We start from the raw sequence: 22,332 nt of genomic DNA on the forward strand, positions 1-22,332 counted from the left end.
CATTATGTAATGGCCTTCTTTGTCTCTTTTGATCTTTGATGGTTTAAAGTCTGTTTTATCAGAGACTAGTATTGCAACCCCTGCTTTTTTTGTTCTCCATTTGCTTGGTAGATCTTCCTCCATCCCTTTATTTTGAGCCTATGTATGTCTCTGCGTGTGAGATGGGTCTCCTGAATACAGCAGACTGATGGGTCTTGACTCTTTATCCAGTTTGCCAGTCTGTGTCTTTTCATTGGAGCATTTAGTCCATTTACATTTAAGGTTAAGATTGTTATGTGTGAACTTGATCCTGCCATTATGATATTAACTGGTTATTTTGCTCGTTAGTTGATGCAGTTTCTTCCTAGCCTCGATGGTCTTTACATTTTGGCATGTTTTTGCAATGGCTGGTACCGGTTGTTCCTTTCCATGTTGAGTGCTTCCTTCAGGGTCTCTTGTAAGGCAGGCCTAGTGGTGACAAAATCTCTAAGCATTTGCTTATCTGTAAAGGATTTTATTTCTCCTTCACTTATGAAACTTAGTTTGGCTGGATATGAAATTCTGGGTTTAAAATTCTTTTCTTTAAGAATGCTGAATATTGGCCCCCACTCTCTTCTGGCTTGTAGAGTTTCTGCCGAGAGATCTGCTGTTAGTCTGATGGGCTTCCCTTTGTGGGTAACCCGACCTTTCTCTCTGGCTGCCCTTAAGATTTTTCCCTTCATTTCAACTTTGGTGAATCTGGCAATTGTGTGTCTTGGAGTTGCTCTTCTCGAGGAGTATCTTTGTGGTGGTCTCTGTATTTCCTGGATTTGAATGTTGGCCTGCCCTACTAGGTTGGGGAAGTTCTCCTGGATGATATCCTGAAGAGTGTTTTCCAGCTTGGTTCCATTTTCCCCCTCACTTTCAGGCACCCCAATCAGACGTAGATTTAGTCTTTTTACATAATCCCATACTTCTTGCAGGCTTTGTTCATTTCTTTTTCTTCTTTTTTCTTTAGGTTTCTCTTCTCGCTTCATTTCATTCATTTGATCCTCAATCGTTGATACTCTTTCTTCCACTTGATCGAGTCGGTTACTGAACCTTGTGCATTTGTCACATATTTCTCGTGTCATGGTTTTCATCTCTGTCCATTCGTTTATGGCCTTCTCTGCATTAATTATTCTGGTTATCAATTCTTCCACTCTTTTTTCAAGCTTTTTAGTTTCTTTGCGCTGGGTACGTAATTCCTCCTTTAGCTCTGAGAAGTTTGATGGACTGAAGCCTTCTTCTCTCATCTCCTCAAAGTCATTCTCCGTCCAGCTTTGATCCGTTGCTGGTGATGAGCTGCATTCCTTTGGAGGGGGGAGATGCGCTCTTATTTTTTGAATTTCCAGCTTTTCTGCCCTGCTTTTTCCCCATCTTTGTGGTTTTATCTGCCTCTGGTCTTTGATGATGGTGACGTACTGATGGGGTTTTGGTGTGGGTGTCCTTCCTGTTTGTTAGTTTTCCTTCTAACAGTCAGGACCCTCAGCTGTAGATCTGTTGGAGATTGCTTGAGGTCCACTCCAGACCCTGTTTGCCTGGGTGTCAGCAGCAGAGGCTGCAGAAGATAGAATACTGCTGAACAGCAAGTGTACCTGTCTGATTTTTGCTTTGGAAGCTTCCTCTCAGGGGTGTACTCCACCGTGTGAGGTGTGGGGTGTCGGTCTGCCCCTAGTGGAGGATGTCTCCCAGTTAGGCTACTCAGGGGTCAGGGACCCACTTGAGCAGGCAGTCTGTCCGTTCTCAGATCTCAACCTCCGTGTTGGGAGATCCACTGCTCTCTTCAAAGCTGTCAGAGTCGCTTGCGTCTGCAGAGGTTTCAGCTGCTTTGTTGTTGTTGTTGTTGTTTAGCTGTGCCCTGTCCCCAGAGGTGGAGTCTACAGAGACTGGCAGGCCTCCTTGAACTGCTGTGAGCTCCACCCAGTTCGATCTTCCCAGGGCTTTGTTTACCTACTTAAGCCTCAGCAATGGCAGGCGCCCCTCCCCCAGCCTTGTGGCTGCCTTGCGGTTAGATCACAGACTGCTGTGCTAGCAATGAGGAAGGCTCCGTGGGCGTGGGACCCTCCCGGCCAGGTGTGGGATATAATCTCCTGGTGTGCCCGTTTGCTTAAAGCGCAGTATTAGGGTGGGAGTTACCCGATTTTCCAGGTGTTGTGTGTTTCAGTTCCCCTGGCTAGGAAAAGGGATTCCCTTCCCCCTTGCACTTCCCAGGTGAGGCGATGCCTCACCCTGCTTCAGCTCTTGCTGGTCGGGCTGCAACAGCTGACCAGCACCGATTGTCCGGCACTCCCCAGTGAGATGAACCCAGTACCTCAGTTGATAATGCAGAAATCACCTGTCTTCTGTGTCAGTCGCGCTGGGAGCTGGAGACTGGAGCTGTTCCTATTTGGCCATCTTCCTCCGCCTCTCAGTTTTTGTATTTTTTTAACTTTTGTTTTTCTTATGTTTTTGATGTTTCTCTTATAAACAACATATAAGATTTTTAAGCTTTTTCTAATAATCTGTGTCATTTAATTGGAATATTTAGTCCATTTACAAATCACTTGATTACTGATACATTTGGGTTTAAGTCTATTTATAATAGGTTTTCTATTTACATGTCTTTGTCTTTTCTCTCCTTTGTTCCCTTCAGATTATTTTTTACATTTTATCATTCCATTTTCTCCTTGTATTATTTTGGAAGTTACACACTGTTTCTGTTCTTTTAGTGATTACCCTGGAAATTAAAATATGTGTCTTTCAAAAAAAGTATCTTTCTCAGTAATATTAATCAAGACATTGGAAAGACACTGAAGCACTTTAATTCCATTTATCCCTTCCGAATTGATATGAAATTATCTTGTGTTTAATTATATGCAATGCATGTGTGTATGAGAGAGAAAAATCATGTGTTTCCAATAATGCAGAAAAAGTGTTGATAAAATTCAACATCCTTTTATGATAAACACTCTTAGGAAACTAGGAATTGAATGGATAGTTCTTCATCTGATTAAGGGTATGCCTGCTCTAATGACTTCAACACTGTACTGAGCCAGTGTTGTAAGACCAAAAAATATATATATATATTATGTTCAATGAATGGAAGAATCAATACTGTTGTCAATTTTCATTAAATTGATTTTTAGAATAAATGCAATCAAAATAAAATGTCAATATGATCATTTAGGAATCTAATACATTAATTCTAAAAATATATGGACATACACAAAGCCTAGAAGGGTCAATCACTTCTGAAGAAGAAAAACAACTTAGGAGGAGGACTTGCTTTACTTAATATGAAGATTTATTTTGTAGCTACAGTAATCAAGCCAGAATAGACATAGAGATCAATGAAGCAGAATAAATCGTCCAGAAATAGGCTGATGCGTATATAGACACTTGACATAGAGCAGTGGAGAAAGAATGAGTGCTGTCAGAACTGTGTCTCCATATGAGGAAAAAATGAAACTGGTCCCTACCTCATACCATGAACAAAAATCAATTTCAGATATATTAAAGATTTAATGATGTAAGCAAAATAATGAAGCTGTTAGAAACTAGAGAATATCAGATAAAATCATTATAATCTCAGAGTAGGGAAAGATTTCCCAACCCACACAGAAAAAAGCTCTACCCATAAAGGAAGATATTATTGAACTTAGAACACATTAAAAACTTATGTTCATCAAAAGATATCCTTAAAGTGAAAGGGCAAGTCCCAGAATGGCAGAAGATATGTGTAACATATGTAACTGACCAAAAACTCTTATTCGAAGTATATAAAGTACTCCTATAAATAAGAAAAAGGCAATTCAATAACGATCCAGGCACAAGACTTAAACACACTCTTCACAAATGAGGAACCTCAAATAGCCAATAAGCATATGAAAAGGTACTCAACCTCATTAGTAATCAGAGAAATGCAAAAGAAAATCACAGAGATTCCACTACACACACACACCAGACTGGCAGAAATTGAAATATTTGAAAATATCAAGTATTGACAAGAACGTGGAATAACAAGAACTCTCATACACAGCTGATGGGGGCTAAAAAGAAGAAATTGAATGGTTACTTTTGAGCTTGGCATTAGGTGGTGCAGCTGGAGTTACGCCTGCCTTACCATCCAGCAATTCCCCTTTTAGGAGCATACCTATGAGCAATGTCTGCAAATGTGCACCAGATGCATGTGGGATTAAACACAGCAGCATCATTGGTAATAACCCAAACTGAAACCTATGTATTTGACAACTTTAGAATGTATAAACACATTTTCTGTAGTCATATAATAGAATATTATACAGTAGTTAAAATAAATGAACTACAGCAACATCCAACTTCATAAACAAATCTCACAAACATCTCATAAACAAAATCTCACAATCGTACAGATGCAAACTGTGTGATTCCATTTCCGTCATCTTCAAAACACGATAGAGCAAAGCTACGATGCTTAAGAATGCACACCTAGGTAGTAAGATACAAGAAAAAGATTTACCGCCTAAGCCTGTGTGGTGATTATCTCCGCTTGGGAGGGAAGACTGTGCTTAGGAAGGGCCCTCTGAGCCACAGTGGAGGGACTACTGAGCTGCTGTTCTATTTTACAGCCTGATTTATTTGTACAGAGGTATTCACTTTAGACAAATGCATTCAGCTACATATGTTTTATTGACTTTTCTGTATGTGCTTTATTTTCACAATAACAAGGGGTTTAAAAAAGATGTAAGGGAATCAAGTCCCTCTATTGCATGAGCATTTTCATGTCTTTGCGTGACACCTGAGGCTGCAGAGGAAAGCAGTTTAGACAGCAGCCTGCCAGCAGCAAGGCTGACCCCATGGAGCAGGGAGCCGCCTGATAGAAGCAGCACTGCAACCTGAGATCCCCGGGCAGTGACTCAGCAAAGGTGAGTGGCAGCAGCTGGCTTGGGTCTGCTTGGCTTTGTATTCCTCTGTTCTTTTTATTGAACTACTTCCCTGGCCTTTAAAGTTGTTCTTGCAGTATTCCATATTATTCAGCTTTCAGATTTACAACTTTCAGTCATCCTTTGAGGATGTCAGGTTAGGAGTTCTAGTTAATTTTAGCTGTTTTCTCTAAACAGGAAGTAAGACAAACTTCTTTGAAAGCATGTAATCATCCCATTTTGCAAGAAGTCCTTGCCTTTAGTAAAGTCTTAATCACTGTCTCTTTGTCAATGTTTTCATTTTCTTTGGAAAACTATGATCAAATTCAACCATTTTGATGTAATTGACTACAATTGCTTTATTAACCTTCATTTACAAAGAAAACCATAGCATTTGGAAAGGCTGAGGTGGGAGGATCACTTGAGCCCAAGAGGTCGAGGCTGCAGTGAGCTGTGATAGTGCCACTGCACTCCAGCCTGGGTGACAGAGTCAGACTCTGTCTCAAGAAAAAAGAAAGAAAAGAAAAAAAGAAAAAAATTAAATCAAGCAATTTTACTAAATGTAACACATCAATTAAACCAGTAAAACTTGCTTGTACATGGGACAGAGCCTCAGTCTTAGCAAGGAAATTGTGTATGAACGTTTTTCTTTACTTTGTTCACAACAGACTTTAAACTCAGGATACCAATTTAAAGGTTTTATATAAAACTTTTAAAATATTAAGATTCTGGGGCTCAAAAAGCTCTTTAAGGCCAATTTTAATGAGAGGTGATTTGAATGACTCATGTCTTCCAACATTAAGTAGATGTTCATTTTTCAATGCATATTAATAGAAATTCCAATTAAATGCACCAGCTCTAAAGTGAAACATTGGTGTGCACTTGAAGCACAGGCGACAGCTGACGTTGGTTCATCATGCTTATCTTACCGGCTCATCAGTTCATCATGCTTACCTTACTGGCACATCTTTGTGCATGTATAAACTAAGAACAGTTAAAAATGAACTCACCATCCCAGAGAACACATTCACTATTTCTTTTTTGAAATGGCTTAAATGTGACTTTCAGAAATGTCTATTTAGTAAAAAGTTAAATGTTAGAACATTTTCTCCTTGAAATAACAAGAATGTGTATTTCACACTCACAAAGTTTGTTTGTTAATAGCCACAGGAAAACATTCCCTATGACTATCTCTGTCTAGGGCTTTAAAAGACTTCAAAAACCAAAGTCCATCATATCTCAAGTTTTCCTTATTTTAGGCAAAAATGACAGCTGCCACCCTTTTGAGACTTTATGCAATTGGTATACCAGTATGTAGGCTCCTTACTAACATAGCTAAAAATCTCCATGAAGCCCCATCTGTAGCTGTCATTCTGGAAAGAAAATCTATGGGTCTATGTTGTGTTACGTAATCATATCAATTTACATAACAAACCCATCCTGCCCACTAACAGAAACTTATTAGCAAAAATGGGTTGGGTTTTGTTCTGGGGACTGTAGGCTTTTACTTGGATGACCATGCTCAAGAATTCAGACACGACCGGGCGCAGTGGCTCATGCCTGTAATCCTAGCACTTTGGGAGGCCGATCATGAGGTCAGGAGATCTAGACCATCCTGGTTAACATGGTGAAACCCCACCTCTACTAAAAACACAAAAAAATCAGCTGGGCGTGGGGGCAGGCGCCCGTAGTCACAGCTACTCAGGAGGCTGAGGCAGGAGAATGGCATGAATCCAGGAGGCGGAGCCTGCAGTGAGCCGAGATCCTGCCACTGCACTCCAGCCTGGGCGACAGAGCAAGACTCCGTCTTGGAAAAAAAAAAAAGAATTCCAGACACTTGCCAACACTAAAAATGTTACTCTAAATTATATTTTGAGTTTACAGGAATCATTCAAATTTTTAGATTTCTTGAATATCACATCAATAAGAAGTAGAGCTCCTTTTCCCCACCACTCATCATAAGGATCCTGGATACTCTGTTCTGCCAAAGATAGCAATTTTTGTTTCTTTCACTATTCTTTTCAATTACCATCACCATTGACCCACATCTTGTATATTATGAACTAAAGGAAGGAATATGACGAAAATCACCACACTGCCTGAGCTGTGATTTGGATAAGCTGAAATAATTTTCACCTAAAGAGCTGGAATTGTGAGGCTGCCAAGACTCTGGTGTTCAGGGAGTTCATACAGGTGCCACCATGCTACAAAGGAAGCCAAGCACCACCTAAAGTGCCCAGAAAGGCTTTAAAAGAATGGGATTCCTGGTGCTCTAGTTTCTGAATGTTCGACAATAGGTTGGTGGACTAGGGCTCTCAGTATCACACACATTGACTGTGTGTCACTTCATTTTCCTCCCCCATCTACTCTCTGCAGGATGTGGACAGACAACAAAGAAATAGGAACACCTCCCCTACTCTGAACAATTCATTCGTTCCATGGGATTATATAATTCAAATTTCACTTAAATGCAATATATAGTAAATATATTCATATATGCTTTTTGAAAGTCTAGAATACGGTCTTTGGCTACATTCTCTTATACTGAAAAAACAGAATTGCTTTATGTTGAAATTACTTTAAGCAATACTTTTCAGTAGCAAGGCAAGAATGTTTTCAAGACAATCCACTAGTAACTGCATAGCACAGTGACACAGCCTGTGTCCAAATAATGGTTATGTAAGCCAGCCAAGAAATCAAGGGACACAAACCATTCCTTTTGAGATGACATGACTATACAGAACAAATGTCTGCTATAGGTAATGTCATGTACAGTTCCTCAACTCCTCAGTGTGCGACGAAGTGTGGAGGCCGCTAAAACTTGAATCTGCCTTAGTGCCTACCGCCAGAAACTAAGGCCAATTTCCCATCTAATTTTCTGGACTCTGCCTCCTGTCCACAATTCTAAATGATGAGAGGCAAACACAACCCAAAAGAGAACACTAAAAAGTAGTCAGTGTTCAGAGCCTTGAACTCTGGCAAAACGAGAATGACAAATCTTCCTAGATTACCCAATTAGGTAAAATGAAATGAGAAAAAAAAAAACCAAAAACGCTTTCCTTTAAAAATACTGTTACATTATAAAATAAGACCTATAAAAATTACTCCTCCAATTTATCACAAGTCTAGGAGCTACTTGTTATTGCAATTGCTTTTTTGGGGGAAGCCCAGGGGACGGGAATTAAAATCCCTTTAGAAGCTTTTCATATGAATGCCCCTACAAAATCCAAAGTAGGGTTACTCTGCCATGTTCTTTGGAAATGGAAAACCCATCCATATTGTTGGCATTTAAACACAGACATAAATGAAAACCAGAATTTCAAAGCAAGGCCATGGACTTGCACTTCTATAATAGAGAGGGAAATGAAAAGGCTAATGTTTATAGGTCTCTGGGTGTAGAACAAGAAATGAAGAGTTCTGACATTCTGGGAAGGGAGAAAAACTCCACATGCAAGACAGACATCCAAAATGGCTCAACATAATTTATTTTTTATGTTAAAATGTACAGAGTTCTTTTGAAAGTACTTGCTAGAAAGGGGAAAAAAAGATATTACATACAAGGAGAGGAAGGGAGGCCGGCTGGCCCAGGAGCGCGTGACATGGAGAGATACAAAGGCATCTAGGCACCCCTTCCCCTTAGCTTACAAGTCACCAGGAACAAAGTACAAAGAGGTTACAAAACAGGAAAAGCAAATATAAACAGACAGGATAGACGTGGCTTCCTTTGTACATGCGGCTTTTAGAGGCATCTGGAGCTCTATTCACACACGCTAGAGATCTCTTTAAAGAGAATTTTTATCTTTCTTAAAATAGTTTTTAATATTCTACAACAAAGATAAAAAATTTTAAAGATGGAATGAAATGAAAAAGCTCTCATTTTAAAAGGCATCAAAGTCACTAACAGTGAGTTTTTAAATTTATTTTTTAGAAGATTACCCAAGTTATCTTGCTAAAAATACATTTTTTTTAAACAGAAGTGAAAAAATGACAGGTACCAATATTACTGTGTTGGATAATTTCTTTTATAATATAGAAAAGAACATTTTTTTCTACAATAGTTCTACAGTCACAAAGAGGCTTGTGGAAAAGGGAGCTGCCCGATTGAATTTTTTTTAAAGAAACAAAACCAAACAACCGCAAACCAACATAAACTGAATTCACGGCCCTCATTTCAACAGCTTCTCCTTCTGCCTTGACCCACCCTCCTCCCAATATACCTCCCTCCCGACCCACCCCGTCCCCACCCCAACCAGGAAGCAATGACACAGCTGAAAATGTAGGGCGAGGGCAGCACAGTGCACTTTCTACATAGATGACTGGGAACTGGAATAGTATATACAGAGAAACTGGGTCCTACACAGCCTTGCACATGCTCAGAGTTGAGAGTGGGAAGATGTGGAATTCTGCCTGTTTCTACCTAGCACGCTTGAGAAAATCAATTAAAGTGTATAAAAAAACCAACAAACCTGTGCATTTGAAAAAAGTTAATGCCTAATTAGTACTTTAAAAATTTAACTATATAAAATGTACAAATAAAGGAGAGAATTTAATGCTTACAGATATTTCTTTAAGCAGTACTTCCCCCTTTTGGATATTTGACTGCACATACCAAATGGTATAATAGTTTCCATCTTCTAATGATGGAATATATATATATATATATATATACACACACACACACATATATATATATATATGTTTTTTTACCTATCCCTGGAGCAAGTAAAAGGAAGAGAATGGGCGAACTAGTTGCACGAGAGAAAAACAGAAGGGAGTTGGGAGCAACACATGAACCTGCGTTATAACATCCTGCTGTCCAGATCTGCCCTACTGTGCTGGTGGTCGGTCTGTCCCTCTTCTCATTAGCCACTCACAGGAGAGGTGCTTGTGCACTCTGATTCACAGGGGATGAACTCAAGACCTCAAAAGACAGACAAAAACTAGAGGTACGTATCATTTAAATAGCTATGAAACTCACACTGTGATCTCCCTTCTGATACGCATCTGCGCCATCTCTTCCAACATAAAAATAAACAGTGTCAATGGTTTGTCAGTTATTTTTCAAATCACTAAAATGTACAGTCATCCACCAACATTTTAAGAAAGAACGTTAAGAGGCAAATCACTGGGGACTGCTATTTGAGTTTTATCAGTCAAAGGCTCAAGCATCAAGACCCTCAGTTAGCATTTCAAAGTACATACTAGAAACAAGAGGCTAGGTGGCGTGTGTGCGTTATGGCTGATTCACCAGGTGGTAAAAAACAAGAGGTTAATCTCCTCTTTTTGATTGTTAATTGACCATCTCTATTCCTCCAAAGGCTGGATGTGGATTGCAAACAGCTTTTCTCTGAGATTCTGCTGTTAATTGAGACTTACAGTATTTTTGTGTCTCTGAGTGCTGAGTGGGAGTATTTTAAAAAAGAAGAAAATTATATTACACTTGATTCAAGAACAAAGATTTCAATGAAGTCCGTCTATAAAGAAACATTCTTGGGGAAGGGTTTCAAGAGGTGTGTGTGTGTGGGGAGTGGAGGGGATTTTAAAAGGAGAAGCATTTTCCTGCCTCACTTTATTAATAATAATAATAATAATATTAACAATAATAATAAGTTTAAGGAGCTTGGGTTGTTCTCCATGTCCCCGTCCAAGTCTCCCCTAAGTGCCTCCTGCTGGAATGAAGTAGGAAATGAAAGGTTGGGTTTGGAGGAAAGGGTCTGGTTAACCCTTGAGATGTATATAACATTTAAAAATGACAACACTGGGAGCTGCAAACAGTGAGGGGAAACATACATTTTAAAATAAAGATAATTCACTTTTACACAAATTCTGTCCATGTGGTATGTAAAGAAAGTAAGGCTCTTTTTAATTATGAAAAGATTTTGTGCATGTTTCCCCATCCCCAAATCCATTTTTAGATGAGTTCTACTGTAAAATGTTCAAGATTGTGAAGAAAACCAAAACCCAGAACAAAATGAACCCAAAAAAAGAGAAGATCAGGTTTTCTAAAAAATAAAATAAACCAAAGAAAAATTCCTCTAAATCTACAGCAATATTTTAACTGGAAAAAGGTCCATTTTTCTCTGGTTTGTCAGTATAAAAGGTTCCTTTATTTATATATATTTAAGTTTTTGATTGCAAGTCCATCTTGCTCATCTTCTCATGTAAGGTCCATTGAGTGACTGCTTGGGCACGCCAGCAGCGTTCATGTAGCTGTGATGGGAGGGGCCCGTGTACATCATGTTCCCATGAGGGTTTGGCTGCATAGGCTGCTGGGTATAGGCCTGGCTCCCCATCATTCCCATCTGCATCTGCATAGGATACTGTGCTGTCTGGTTCATGTAGGCAGGGTTACTATGGTAACTGCTGTTCATCATGGGCTGTGTCATTCGATAGCTGTTCATGGCATTCAAGGTGTTCATATTCATGGAATTGACATTATAGGCGGGGGTAGGCATCAGATTAACCCCCATGTTCATGCCACGCTGAACAGCCAGTGCACGAGGGCCAGCCTGCATGGCAACTGCCGACGGGCTGCGGCCATACAGCTGCTGCTGGTGAGCAGCCGCAGAGGGCAGTGGTGCAGACTTGGAGCGGATGGAAATGTGCCCCTTCACTGGCATTTGCCCTTGCAATCTCTGCGTGTGAGGAATGCCAATGTTGGTGGCAGACATGTTGCACTGGAGCAGAGGAGACGTGAGGTTCATGGTAGTGGATGCCAAGTTTGGGGGTGGCGTCATGGTGGCTTGTGCTTGAGGAGTCCCAGCTAAGGGATGAGACGGAGCCAGCTGAGCCAGTCCTGTATTGGACAGAGAAACACTGGTTGCATAGGAAGTCACAGCAGGAGAATGGCTATAAGGCATGGCATGAGGGTCCATAATGGTGTTGGTCAGCTGCTGCAGCTTGGCTAGGCTGAAGGTGGCTGATGGTTGAGAGTAGCTGCCAGCACCAAAATCCCCTGGAATCCTCTCATAGATACTTATGTTCCCAGTGCTTCCAGATTCTGGTATCTCCATGATCATAGGAGCTGGGGTGAAACTGTTATTCATACTACACTGTGACAGCGGGGGCTGCTGCTGGGGAGGGGGTGGGGGCGGAGGCTGCTGGGGCTGAGGCTGCGGCTGCTGCTGTGGCTGTTGCTGGGGTGGTGGAGGCTGTGGTGCTGGTTGTGGTTGTGGCGGCGGTGGCTGCGGCTGCTGTGGAGGTGGTGGCGGTGGCTGCTGCTGCTGGTTACTGGGAGGCCTCTCCACCACACAGCTCTGAGGTGATTTGATGCTGCAGTTGGCAGCAGGCTGGACACTGCTCTGCTGCATCATGCTGCAGCTGCTGCCCATGCTGGCCATCTGCTGAGTGACCACACAGCTGCTCTGGGTGAGGCTGCTGGAGGACGACAGCCCACCGTAGGAGCAGCTGCTTTGGGAAGAGCTGTTCCCACAGATGCTGCCGCCCATCGTGGAGTCATAACTGCTCGGGTTCTCATAGTTTTCAGTGGTGCTCTCAATGCTGCCCAGGTCACTGAAGCCGCTGTCCACCACCTGCTGAGAGTGGTCTGATACGGAAGGCACATCCATCATGGGGCTGGTCTCCATGTTCTGCATAGAGGGTGCGGACAGGGATCCTTGTTCCGGGCTGATCTGGGTGTAGCCACTCTCAAGGGCAGGCACGTTGGGACTGCTGACCGAACGGACTGACTGGCTGGGGTGAGACTGAACAGAGGAGATAGGGCTGTTATGTTCTGATGCATGACAGTCTTCAACCATGGACATCTGAGGGTCCTCGTCAGCCTGGGTATAACTCTGCAGAGTCTGACATGCTGCGAGAGTTTCCTCACAGTCCTGGTAGGCGCTCTCATGCTCATTGCTTTCTTCTTGAGTCAAAGACTGCACTGCCTGTACAGTTTCCAGATCCAGTTCACTATGAGGAATCTCTTCCTCCTCTTTTAATTCGATTAACTCTTCCTTAGTGTGGGAGTCTTCTTCGTGGTCGTCCTCAGACCCAGGCATCTGCTCTGATACCACGGACGTGTCATGGGAAGGTTGCTCCTCTTCGGAATCCAGCTCAGTTTCCTCTTTATCCTTTATCTTTTCCCTACTCTTCTGCGTATTAGCATCTAAAAAAGACTCTTGAACACCAGGCTCCTCCTTGACATCTTCCCTCGTGGGCTGTTCCTCCAGCTCCTTTTTCTTTGTGGACTCCAGGTGGCCATCATCCTCATCATCAGCATCGTGGTCATCATTCTGGGCAGTCTCTGCAGCTGCATCCTCCTCCTCCTCTGGTTCTGGCTCCTCTAATTCCTGCTGCTCCTCCTCTGACTGCCTCTGCTCCTCTGAGACACGGGGCTTCTCTTCTTCCTCCTCCACCTCGGGCTCCTTAGTTTCGGTCTCAGGACTATTGCTGCTGTCTGCTGGAGAGGCTACTGGGACTTCACTGCTGGCTGCATCCTCTTCCTCTCCCTCTTCAGCTTCTTCTGCCTCTGCTTCCATCTCCTCCTCCTTCCTCTCCTCGGTTAGGGGCATGTCTTCTTTTGGCTCAACAGTTTCTTCACTCTCCTGGATCTTGGGTCTACGTCCAGCTTTAGGAATGGGGACAACGGGCTCAATGACGCATGCTTGAGTAGAAACTGGCATGATTTCCCGACTCAACTTAAATCCTGGTTTTCGACCAGGTCTTTTCTTCCAGTGGATTGGTTTGCGACTCTTGCCTTTGGGCCATCCCTTTTTCTTTTTCAAAGGTGTGGATGTATCTGGCTCAAGAGGAGAATTCTTCACATCACGTTTTCGCAAGAGAGATACTGGCTTTAGGATAGGAGTGTCTACACAGGAAGGGAAAAAAAAAATAAAGACAGGTTACAAGGTCTTACATTTTCTAGTTCTTTCTTCTGAGACTAGCATGTACAACAGAAATGACTTTATTAATCATTACTTTTAAAAACTGCTGATTGTCTTTATTTTAAAGTTAAGAACCTACAGGATAAAACTAATTAGTGACAGTCTAAGTCACAGTGAATTGGCAGAACTATGAAAGAATCCTGGTCAGCATTATGTTATAAGACACTAGTTAGAACCAATTCAAGACTATCATCATCAGCTGCATGGCTGTGGGAAGTTACTCTATGTTTCAGTTTCTTCATCTGTAAAACGGAGATGAACTTTATAAAGAGGCAAATTAGTAGTAAGCAGTACTTTTATCAAGTTGTCTCTACTAAAAGTTACAAATTAGCTTATTTCCTCTTTTTTTTTCTGCTTGTGATTTATATTGTATCTCCGATTTTCTTAGTTTCCACAAATCATCACTTCAGGTAGTATGATGAGCCAATTACTCTAGGCCATGACTGAGCCATTGTATGTGAACAGCTGTTCAGTTAATGTTATGTTTGTATGGGAATAGCTGCAAAGCATTTATTTAGTCCTAGACAAAAACTGACATTTAGACCTAGACAAACAAGAAAAAATTAAAGCACCAATTACATTCATTAAAAATAAATTTTATATTATTAGCATTTTAAAAAAACAATGGTAAACTATACGTAACATAAAACTTAAAATTTTAACCATATCTAAGTGTAAGTTCAATGGCATTAAGTACACTCACATTCCCCATTAATTTTTAAAGGATAAGAATACCAAGACAAGAACATGATGCGGTGGGGGCACGGCTAAAAAGAAGACACAGTTAGTAGTAGCAACTTGAAAGTCAACAAAGGAAATGGCTGCATCAGCAAAAATCTAAGTCAACGGGAACTTCATCAGGGGTACTATTTTAGCGTACAATGATCTAAGACAGAATGTAAAGTGCCAAATTTACAAAATAAATTTTTAGTTTCTTAGTTACGTATTTCAAAACATAACAAGTTAAACTTTGTAGAATCATTCATGATAGAGCAAAGAACTCATTCATCTTATCACTATATTAAAAGTATTTGTTGGCCAGGCCTGTAATCCCAGCACTTTGGGAGTCCGAGGCAGGCGGATCACTTTGAGGTCAGGAGTTTGAGACCAGCCTGGCCAACATGGTGAAACTCCGTCTCTACTGAAAATACGAAAATTAGCCAGGCGTGGTGGCGTGCACCTATAATCCCAACTACTTGGGAGGCTGAGGCATGAGAATCGCTTGAACCCGGGAGGTGGAGGTTGCAGTGAGCTGAGATTGTGCCACTGCACTCCAGCCTGGGTGACAGAGAGAGACTGCATCTCAAAAAAAATAATTAAAAAAAAAGTATTTGTTATATAGACAATATGAGAATGGAGGAAATGCAAGTTTATCTTCTAGACTTGAAACTGAATTTTTAAAAGAATTAAAAAGTTCAAATAGTTAATGTATAAAAGCTAAAGGTTTATGTACCAAGACTGGACAAACAGATTTCTTCAAATTTACCCAACAAAGTAAAAAAGCTCATTCTGAGCCCACGGGAGATAAACACTCTGCAGATGCAGACAGCATGACACACCGGGAAAACTTTAGGCTAGGGTGAAAAAGACTTGTTTCTGACCTGGCTCATATATATGAGAGCTAGTTTCAGTATCTCTAGAGAAGAAATGACAACTAGGCTACTTTAAAAGTAAATAGTTGGATTTGTATCTACACTATAAAATGTATTTTGAGTTATTGTTACCATTTGTGAGAAATTTACTACTAGTTGGGTAAGACACATTAAAGAAACAATTCAGGAAAGACTCCTGAACAGATCTGACACAAGTTCTCATTTACATGAATCTGCTCTTTCTGCAGAATTGTCTTCTTAGCATTCACTCATTTAACACTACTTACTGAGCACCTGGCTTAAGCACTCAGCATACAACAATGAGCAAAACAGATTAGGTCTAGAGAATGCACATTCTAGGGAAGGGTTACTACATCTTCCTGATGCTGAGTCCAACTCTCCCATTAACTAAAGATTCTGATAAAGGCTTAGAAAGCATTAGGCAAAAAAGAACAGTTGCCTAATTGTAAGATATTTTCTGCAGAGGCAAATTAATACAGGTTCTGAGTTGAAGGGAAAACACATTTAAAAATCAGCATGGATATACTTGATACAACTTTTTAGAGACTGCCAAATGTTCCTTTTCTTGCTTAGTGGGTTGTGTTCATTTTTTAGCCTTTTTACTGAAGGTCTGTCACTGCTACTGCTGTATATCTGAAGACGATAATCCACAGTAAGTGAGTTCTGTAAAACATACCATCAGCATCATCTGACTCTTCATCTTCTTCTTCATCTTTAGACTTCCTCTTAGAAGAGGACTGACACCTGAGTACATCCTGCGAAGACAAACAGTGGAAGTATTCTCTAGGGAAAAGTTCATTTTCATCCTCTTCCTCCTCTTCTTCATCGATCTCAAATGTGGGTTCTAATCTTGGCATTGGCCTCTCGGAGTCAGAATCTTCAAAAGGTTCATCTAACACTTCAGTGGTCTCAGAAATAGTTTCCGTGACCACACTGCTATTGTGGTGTTTGCGCTTTCGGACTCTCCTCCTTCGGTGGAGAAATGGTTTCTGTTTAATAGAGAAAGCAAGTATTTACAGTTAGGAACACTATCCTTTCTATTAATAACACGAAAACAGTTTTAAAACCAAATAGAATTAGCACATATAAAATGAGGATGTTGTTTGCCAAAAAATATTTTGAATATTATTTCAAAATACTATAGTAAGATAATATACTTATTATACATACAAAGGTGTTAGGCAACTGAACACAACTTTGTAAAAGAACAGGCAGCCATCTCCAAATAGCAGACATTATAATTCTCTTAATAGTTCAGTTAAATTTAGCACCCTAGAGAGTTGCCTATTTTAATACTGAAATGACCCAGAGGCTAATCCCTTAACTTTTCCTTAAGAGCAAAAGAGAAATAAAAACACTTTGTCTTACAGCACTACTGTGAAGGTTTGCAGAACTATCAGTAAAGTTGTATGCCATTTTCATGAACTACTCATAAAAAGTTGTGGAATGTAGAAATATGGGGCTGAAATGTATTTACTCAGTGAAATATTTCAAAAGTAAAATAAATCTGTTACTGAAATTTGGGCACACTGAGCACAACTTTGCACTGGACTGACCAAGTAGCTAAAATTATACAACTAAGATCACAAAATAAGAGAGGATGCCCCAGAGATGATCTAATCCAATCCCTTCATTCTACAGAAGTCAGAAAGGCTATAACACTTGCTTAAGTTCACACATCCAGTCAAAGTATTTATGCATTAACTTCAAAATTACTTTGCATGTGAGCTTACTGCCTATTCTTTTTTTTTATTTTTTACATGATTTGTTTTACTTCATAAATTGGCAATATAAGCGGTAGGATGACAAAGATCTATTCTTCATGATCATGCAATGAACAGCAGAGTTAGTCAATGTTCAACTTTTCTCTGCTTCAAACTTACTAGTCCCAATTGAGTATGTAATTTTCAAATTAGATTAGAAATGGCCTGGTCCTTGGAGAAATGGCTGATTCTAGGACTAGGGCATGAAATATACAAGATGAACTTGAAGCATCTTGTAGTGCCAAAAAAGGAAATGCTTAAAACCAAACAAAAAGACTCCACAACGACAACAACAGTATATATGTTAAACACAGGAGGCCAGGCGCGGTGGCTCATACTTGTAATCCTAGCACCTTGGAGGCCAAGGCAGGTGGACTGCCTGAGCTCAGGAGTTCAAGACCAGCCTCAGCAACATAGCAAAACCCTGTCTCTATCAAAAGTACAAAAAATTAGCCAGGCGTGTTGGAACATACCTGTAGTCCCAGCTATTCAAGAGGCTGAGGTGGGAGCATTGCTTGCATCCCAGGAGGTGGAGGTTGCAGTGAGCTGAGATCATGCCCCTCCACTCCAGCCTAGGTGACAGAGTAAGATTCCATCTGGGGGTGGAGGGGGGGGGGGGGGGGGAGAAAAAGAAGCCCAAAAGGGAAACAGAAAGAGAAAAAAGAGCTCCTAATGGTCAAAACTGGAACAATTTGAGCAACAAATTTTAAAAAGTAGTAGTAGTGGATTATAAGCCGAAGTATCACGTAAATATCTGAGTCCATAATGATATAAATAAATGCTTGGACAAATAAACAGATGAGGGAGAAAGGACAAATCTCCCAAGCAGAAATTCAAATTTATGGTGAGCCTCCATTCTGAGGGGACAGAAATCTTAAGTGTGGCTATATGCACAGTGACTTTCTTCCAGTACAGGGAAAATAAAAAAGAGAAGTAGAAACCTGACGAACAATATCTTAAGCCAGGTCATCAAAGTTAACTTCAACAGGGAAAAATCATATTGATAATATCCTCATATTTGATACTTTTCTTTTTATTTTTACAGATGGGGTCTTGCTACGTCACGCAGGTTGGAGTGCAGTGACTATTTACAGGTACAATCATTGTGCACGACAGCCTCCAGCTCAAGTGATCCTCCCACCTCAGCCTCCCAAGCAGCTAGGATTACAAGAGTGACCACTATGCACAGTTTCCCTATACATACTGATAGATATATGCCGACAGGTACCCTTTAGTTGTATGATGAGAATGGCACTTTACCTCTATTGTCTTCCTGTCAAGAATATATTACCTCATTCTAACATCACGAGGGATCATCTATAAATACCTGACCAGTCATTCTCAAAACTATGATAGCCATCGACACTAAGGAAATTCTGAGAAACTACCAAAACCAAGAGGAACCTAAAGACACACGACTACTAAATGTAATGCGATATGCTGGGTGGGATCCTGAACAGAAAAAGGACGTTAGGGAAAACTATGGAAATCTGAATAAAGTAAGAACTCTAGTTACTGCTGTATCTACACTGGTTCAGTAACTGTGATAGATATACCACACCAACGCAAGGGATTAATAATAGAGGAAACTGGTTGGGGTATGCGAGAACTCTCTGTACTTTCTTTGCAGTAATTCTGTAAATGTAAAACTGCTCTAAAGATATTATTCTTAAAAAAAAAAAAAAAAAAAAAAAAAAGATCCTGCCTTGCTTTTCAAGACCCTGTAAGGAAAGGAACGATTGTGCTGCTTTGGCTGGAAGCTGGCTGAGTGGCTCTTCCAGGGAGCGGCCTCGCTTTAGTCTGGCTGCCTCCTGGCAATGCTTAAAATCGACTCCATAGCCTGGGATGTTTCTGGTAAATGGCTTAACAGAATTCATTATCATCATCATACATTATTTAATAACTAATTGGCTATCATTATGATGGAATATAGTTTAGAAAATGTTTTTAAAGCAAGAGAGGCCAAGTTAAACCACTGGAGGCATGTGTGAGAAGTGGGGCGAGTACAGAGAAAACAGTAGCACCCAAGATGAGTGACTTCACTCTGAGTACAGCAGTACTATGTTCACTTTCCAATTAATTATGTAATATTTTGGCCTCCTTTTCTAACATAAACACTTCTAATCTGTACATACTTCAAAAATATCTTTAAAGCCCCTAAAAGTCATGATTTGAACATCAAACCAGTAAGCTGAAAAAAAGTTTGCTTGCATCCCAGGAGGTGGAGCCCTTAAATAAGCTTATGATTTCTAAGTGAATTCCCATGAATCAAAGAAGTCAAACACACACATCTCAAATGCTCACTGGGAAGATCTTGAGCTACAATATATAGAGGCTTAAGGTTTATAAAGCAACACACTAGGAATTTCTAACTTATACTCTTTCAGAAGTGTAAGCTAAAATGAAAAGGTGTATGATAAACTGGAATTAGAGGAAGAGAAGACCTGGAAAGAAATGTGTTACCTTTCGCTTCAGCGTGGGCTTTGTGAGAATTGGTGGCGAGCTTGACCGAGGGCTTTCCGGCTCTTCCTCCTCCTCGCTGCTCTCACTGAAGCCCCTGAGGACAGCCCTGTCACCCTCACTGTAGCGGCGGGGCAGCCTCTCATTTCCTTCTGTTAATCTGCACTTCAGAGCCTCAGGGCTTTTCTTGAGCTGTCCTCGCCAGGGCTCAACCCCCTCACTGAGTCTTCTTTTGGGAAGGTCAGGTTTCCCATCCTGGCTTAGCTGCTCCTGAGAGGCCACCAGCTGTTCTTCACTTTCAGTGTATTGTTCCTGGGTGGCTTCTGATTTCTCCTCACATTCTCCATATTGTTCCTGAGGAGCTGAAGACGTCTCTTCCAAGAGCAGTTTAGAATCTTTATCACCGAAGCGTTCTTGGGTTTTTCTGTTCTTCCTCCCCCAGCGGCCCCTCCGAGATGGCTGGCTATTTGCAGGAAGACTATCACGAGGAAGGACTTGTTTGTTCAAACGTGTAGAACTGACTGGAGCCGTAACTTCTGGTTTCTTTTCACTTTCTACTGAATAAGAATCTTGTTCTTTGTTCTCACAAGACACAGACTTTCCCACCTGATTTTAGAAAATAAAACAATGCTGGTTAATTTTTCAGTCTTGTTTGCTTACATTTACCTATTCTGACCTTTTAAGTACTGAGAGAAGAAAAGGAAACTGAGCTTTAAAAAGAAAATGATCAATTATTTAACATGGATATTTCCTGTTTCAGCACTGTTTTAAATTCTATATATGCATTATTCATTTAATCTCCCCAACAATCATATGGAGAATTACCACTACATCTCCACTTTACAAATGAGGTGTGTGGGGTACAAAAAAATTTAAGTAATCTGCCCCAGATCACGCAAGAACAAGTGAAGATACTGGGATAGAAAGCCTGGCAGTCTGACTCTAGAGCCTGTGCTCTGAACCTTTCTGCAGTAGCACCCTCAATAAGCAAAGTGAATATTATTGTTCTTTTAAATGTTAAATGAGATTGTTTAATAAAATTTCTCAGAAATAAAAATTTGTAAACAGGGTGGAGGAGACAGGATCTTGGGACACATGACATGGGCAAGAGGAAGGAGGCATTTGAGAAATATGAAAGAAAATTTATGTAATTTAAAAATTTACTTTTATTCAGAATAATTTCATTTTGAAAATTAAACTGCACTAAAGAGGGGCATGGGATTTTTTATGTTTATTAAAGGACACAGGTGTTGAAAAGATGAAGCACTGCCTAAAAAAAAGAGCTATAAAAGTATGCATCACATGAAGAATACTGACAATGACACACGCACTATAGTTCACCAGCAACCCTTTAACGGCTAAAGAGATCTGTGTGTCCATGGGATGTTTTGGTGCTCCATTAGAAAACATACACAAGTTTACAATAGTTACTTAATAGTATCTCCACTTCATTTCGTTGTTGGTTTTTTTGGTAGACATGGGTCCTCACTATATTTCCCTGGTTGTCCTGAACTTCTAGTCTCAAGCAGTCCTCCTGCCTGGGCCTCCTAAAGTGCTGAGATTACAGGCGTGAACCACCACATCCAACCTCCGTTTCATTTTTTAAAACTGTCAGATTTGGATTCAATTCAGATTTCTCAACTACTATCCAGCTTAAAATTGAGCTGCTTCTTGGCACCCTCGTAAGAAGTATTTTTCTCACAAGTAACACATTATAAGAAATTTGATGGTCTCCTCCTAATTGTCAAAGGCTTAAAAATACCTAAGTAAACCAGGCCCAGTCTTCCTGAAATCTCTACCACTGAAATAAAACTCCTGACGTTCTAATGTGAATTTACTTTTTTGTGAAAGATTATCATAATACATTATCATAAATACTCATGAAATCAAAAATGTATCTTCTGTCATCAAAAATAGAGACTATTCATGCCCTTACACTGATCTCTAATTCTCTTTCCTGGCACTGTGGCTCTTCGTTTTCTCCTTCCTCAGCCTCCTCTTCTTCTTCCTCTGAGACCACAGAGTTGGACACTATGACTGGAGTCCAGCGCAAACATTCTGGATCTACATCTACAGGTCGCAAATTCAGCTGAAGCTTTGCCATGTGATCCTGGATAAGTTTTTCCCGGCGGATAATCACAAATCTGGAACCAGAGAAAAGTTTATAGCAATCAACCATGTACAAGATGTACATAAAAATGAATGTGGAGATGAGACCCCCGGTGAAGCCTGTAGAAGATGATGGGTACTGCAAAGATAGCCTGCCCGGGAAGATGGAATGCAGAAATGTGCCACCACATGAAGACAACCAGGAGTGTGAAGCAGGACAAATGCTTCGCTCTCTACCGTGGCCACGGGCTGTTTTCACTGCCTACTGTCTCACATGTCCCGCTCCAGAAGTTCTGCTGCTCTTTTGCACTCTCTTTCCTATTCTCCATTTATTTGGCTCAAATGCCTCCTTTCTTTGTGACCTTTTCCTGACCACTTTAGGGAAGGGTGAACTGTTGTTCTTCCTTTCAATCTATATTCACTTTGTGCCATTTATATGAAAATTTATCATGGGCATTTTATTTAACAACTCTGTTTCCAGACTGGTTACTTCTTATATTGTGAAAGAGCTCCCAATACTAGAATATGAAAGATTCAGTAGCTTAGGTTCAAAAATTAGCAGGAATACCGGAAAAACAGTTCAGTTTAAAAAGCATATATAGAGACTATATATAGGCCATAT

The 22,332-nt window shown here is 40.6% G+C and overlaps 1 protein-coding gene across 5 annotated transcripts in view; it reads right to left on the reverse strand.

Annotated features, from left to right (window-relative positions):
- Nucleotides 1-8,342: 8,342 nt before the first annotated feature.
- The window catches only part of KAT6A (lysine acetyltransferase 6A), a 121,690-nt gene continuing 107,700 nt past the window's right edge, over nucleotides 8,343-22,332 (reverse strand). For 4 of the 5 annotated variants that reach the window (XM_031669525.1, XM_021942268.2, XM_021942269.2 and 1 more), the window contains 4 exons: nucleotides 21,538-21,745; nucleotides 19,605-20,207; nucleotides 16,055-16,367; nucleotides 8,343-13,689 (listed from right to left, as the gene is read on the reverse strand). In XM_031669525.1, the coding sequence (XP_031525385.1) occupies nucleotides 11,030-13,689; nucleotides 16,055-16,367; nucleotides 19,605-20,207; nucleotides 21,538-21,745 (3,784 nt within the window). In that variant the 3' untranslated portion in view covers nucleotides 8,343-11,029. The remainder of the gene's footprint in view (nucleotides 13,690-16,054; nucleotides 16,368-19,604; nucleotides 20,208-21,537; nucleotides 21,746-22,332) is intronic. The other variant, XM_031669524.1, reaches the window with a different exon arrangement.

Source organism: Papio anubis, chromosome 8 (assembly GCF_008728515.1).
Source record: "Papio anubis isolate 15944 chromosome 8, Panubis1.0, whole genome shotgun sequence".
NCBI lineage: Eukaryota > Metazoa > Chordata > Mammalia > Primates > Cercopithecidae > Papio > Papio anubis.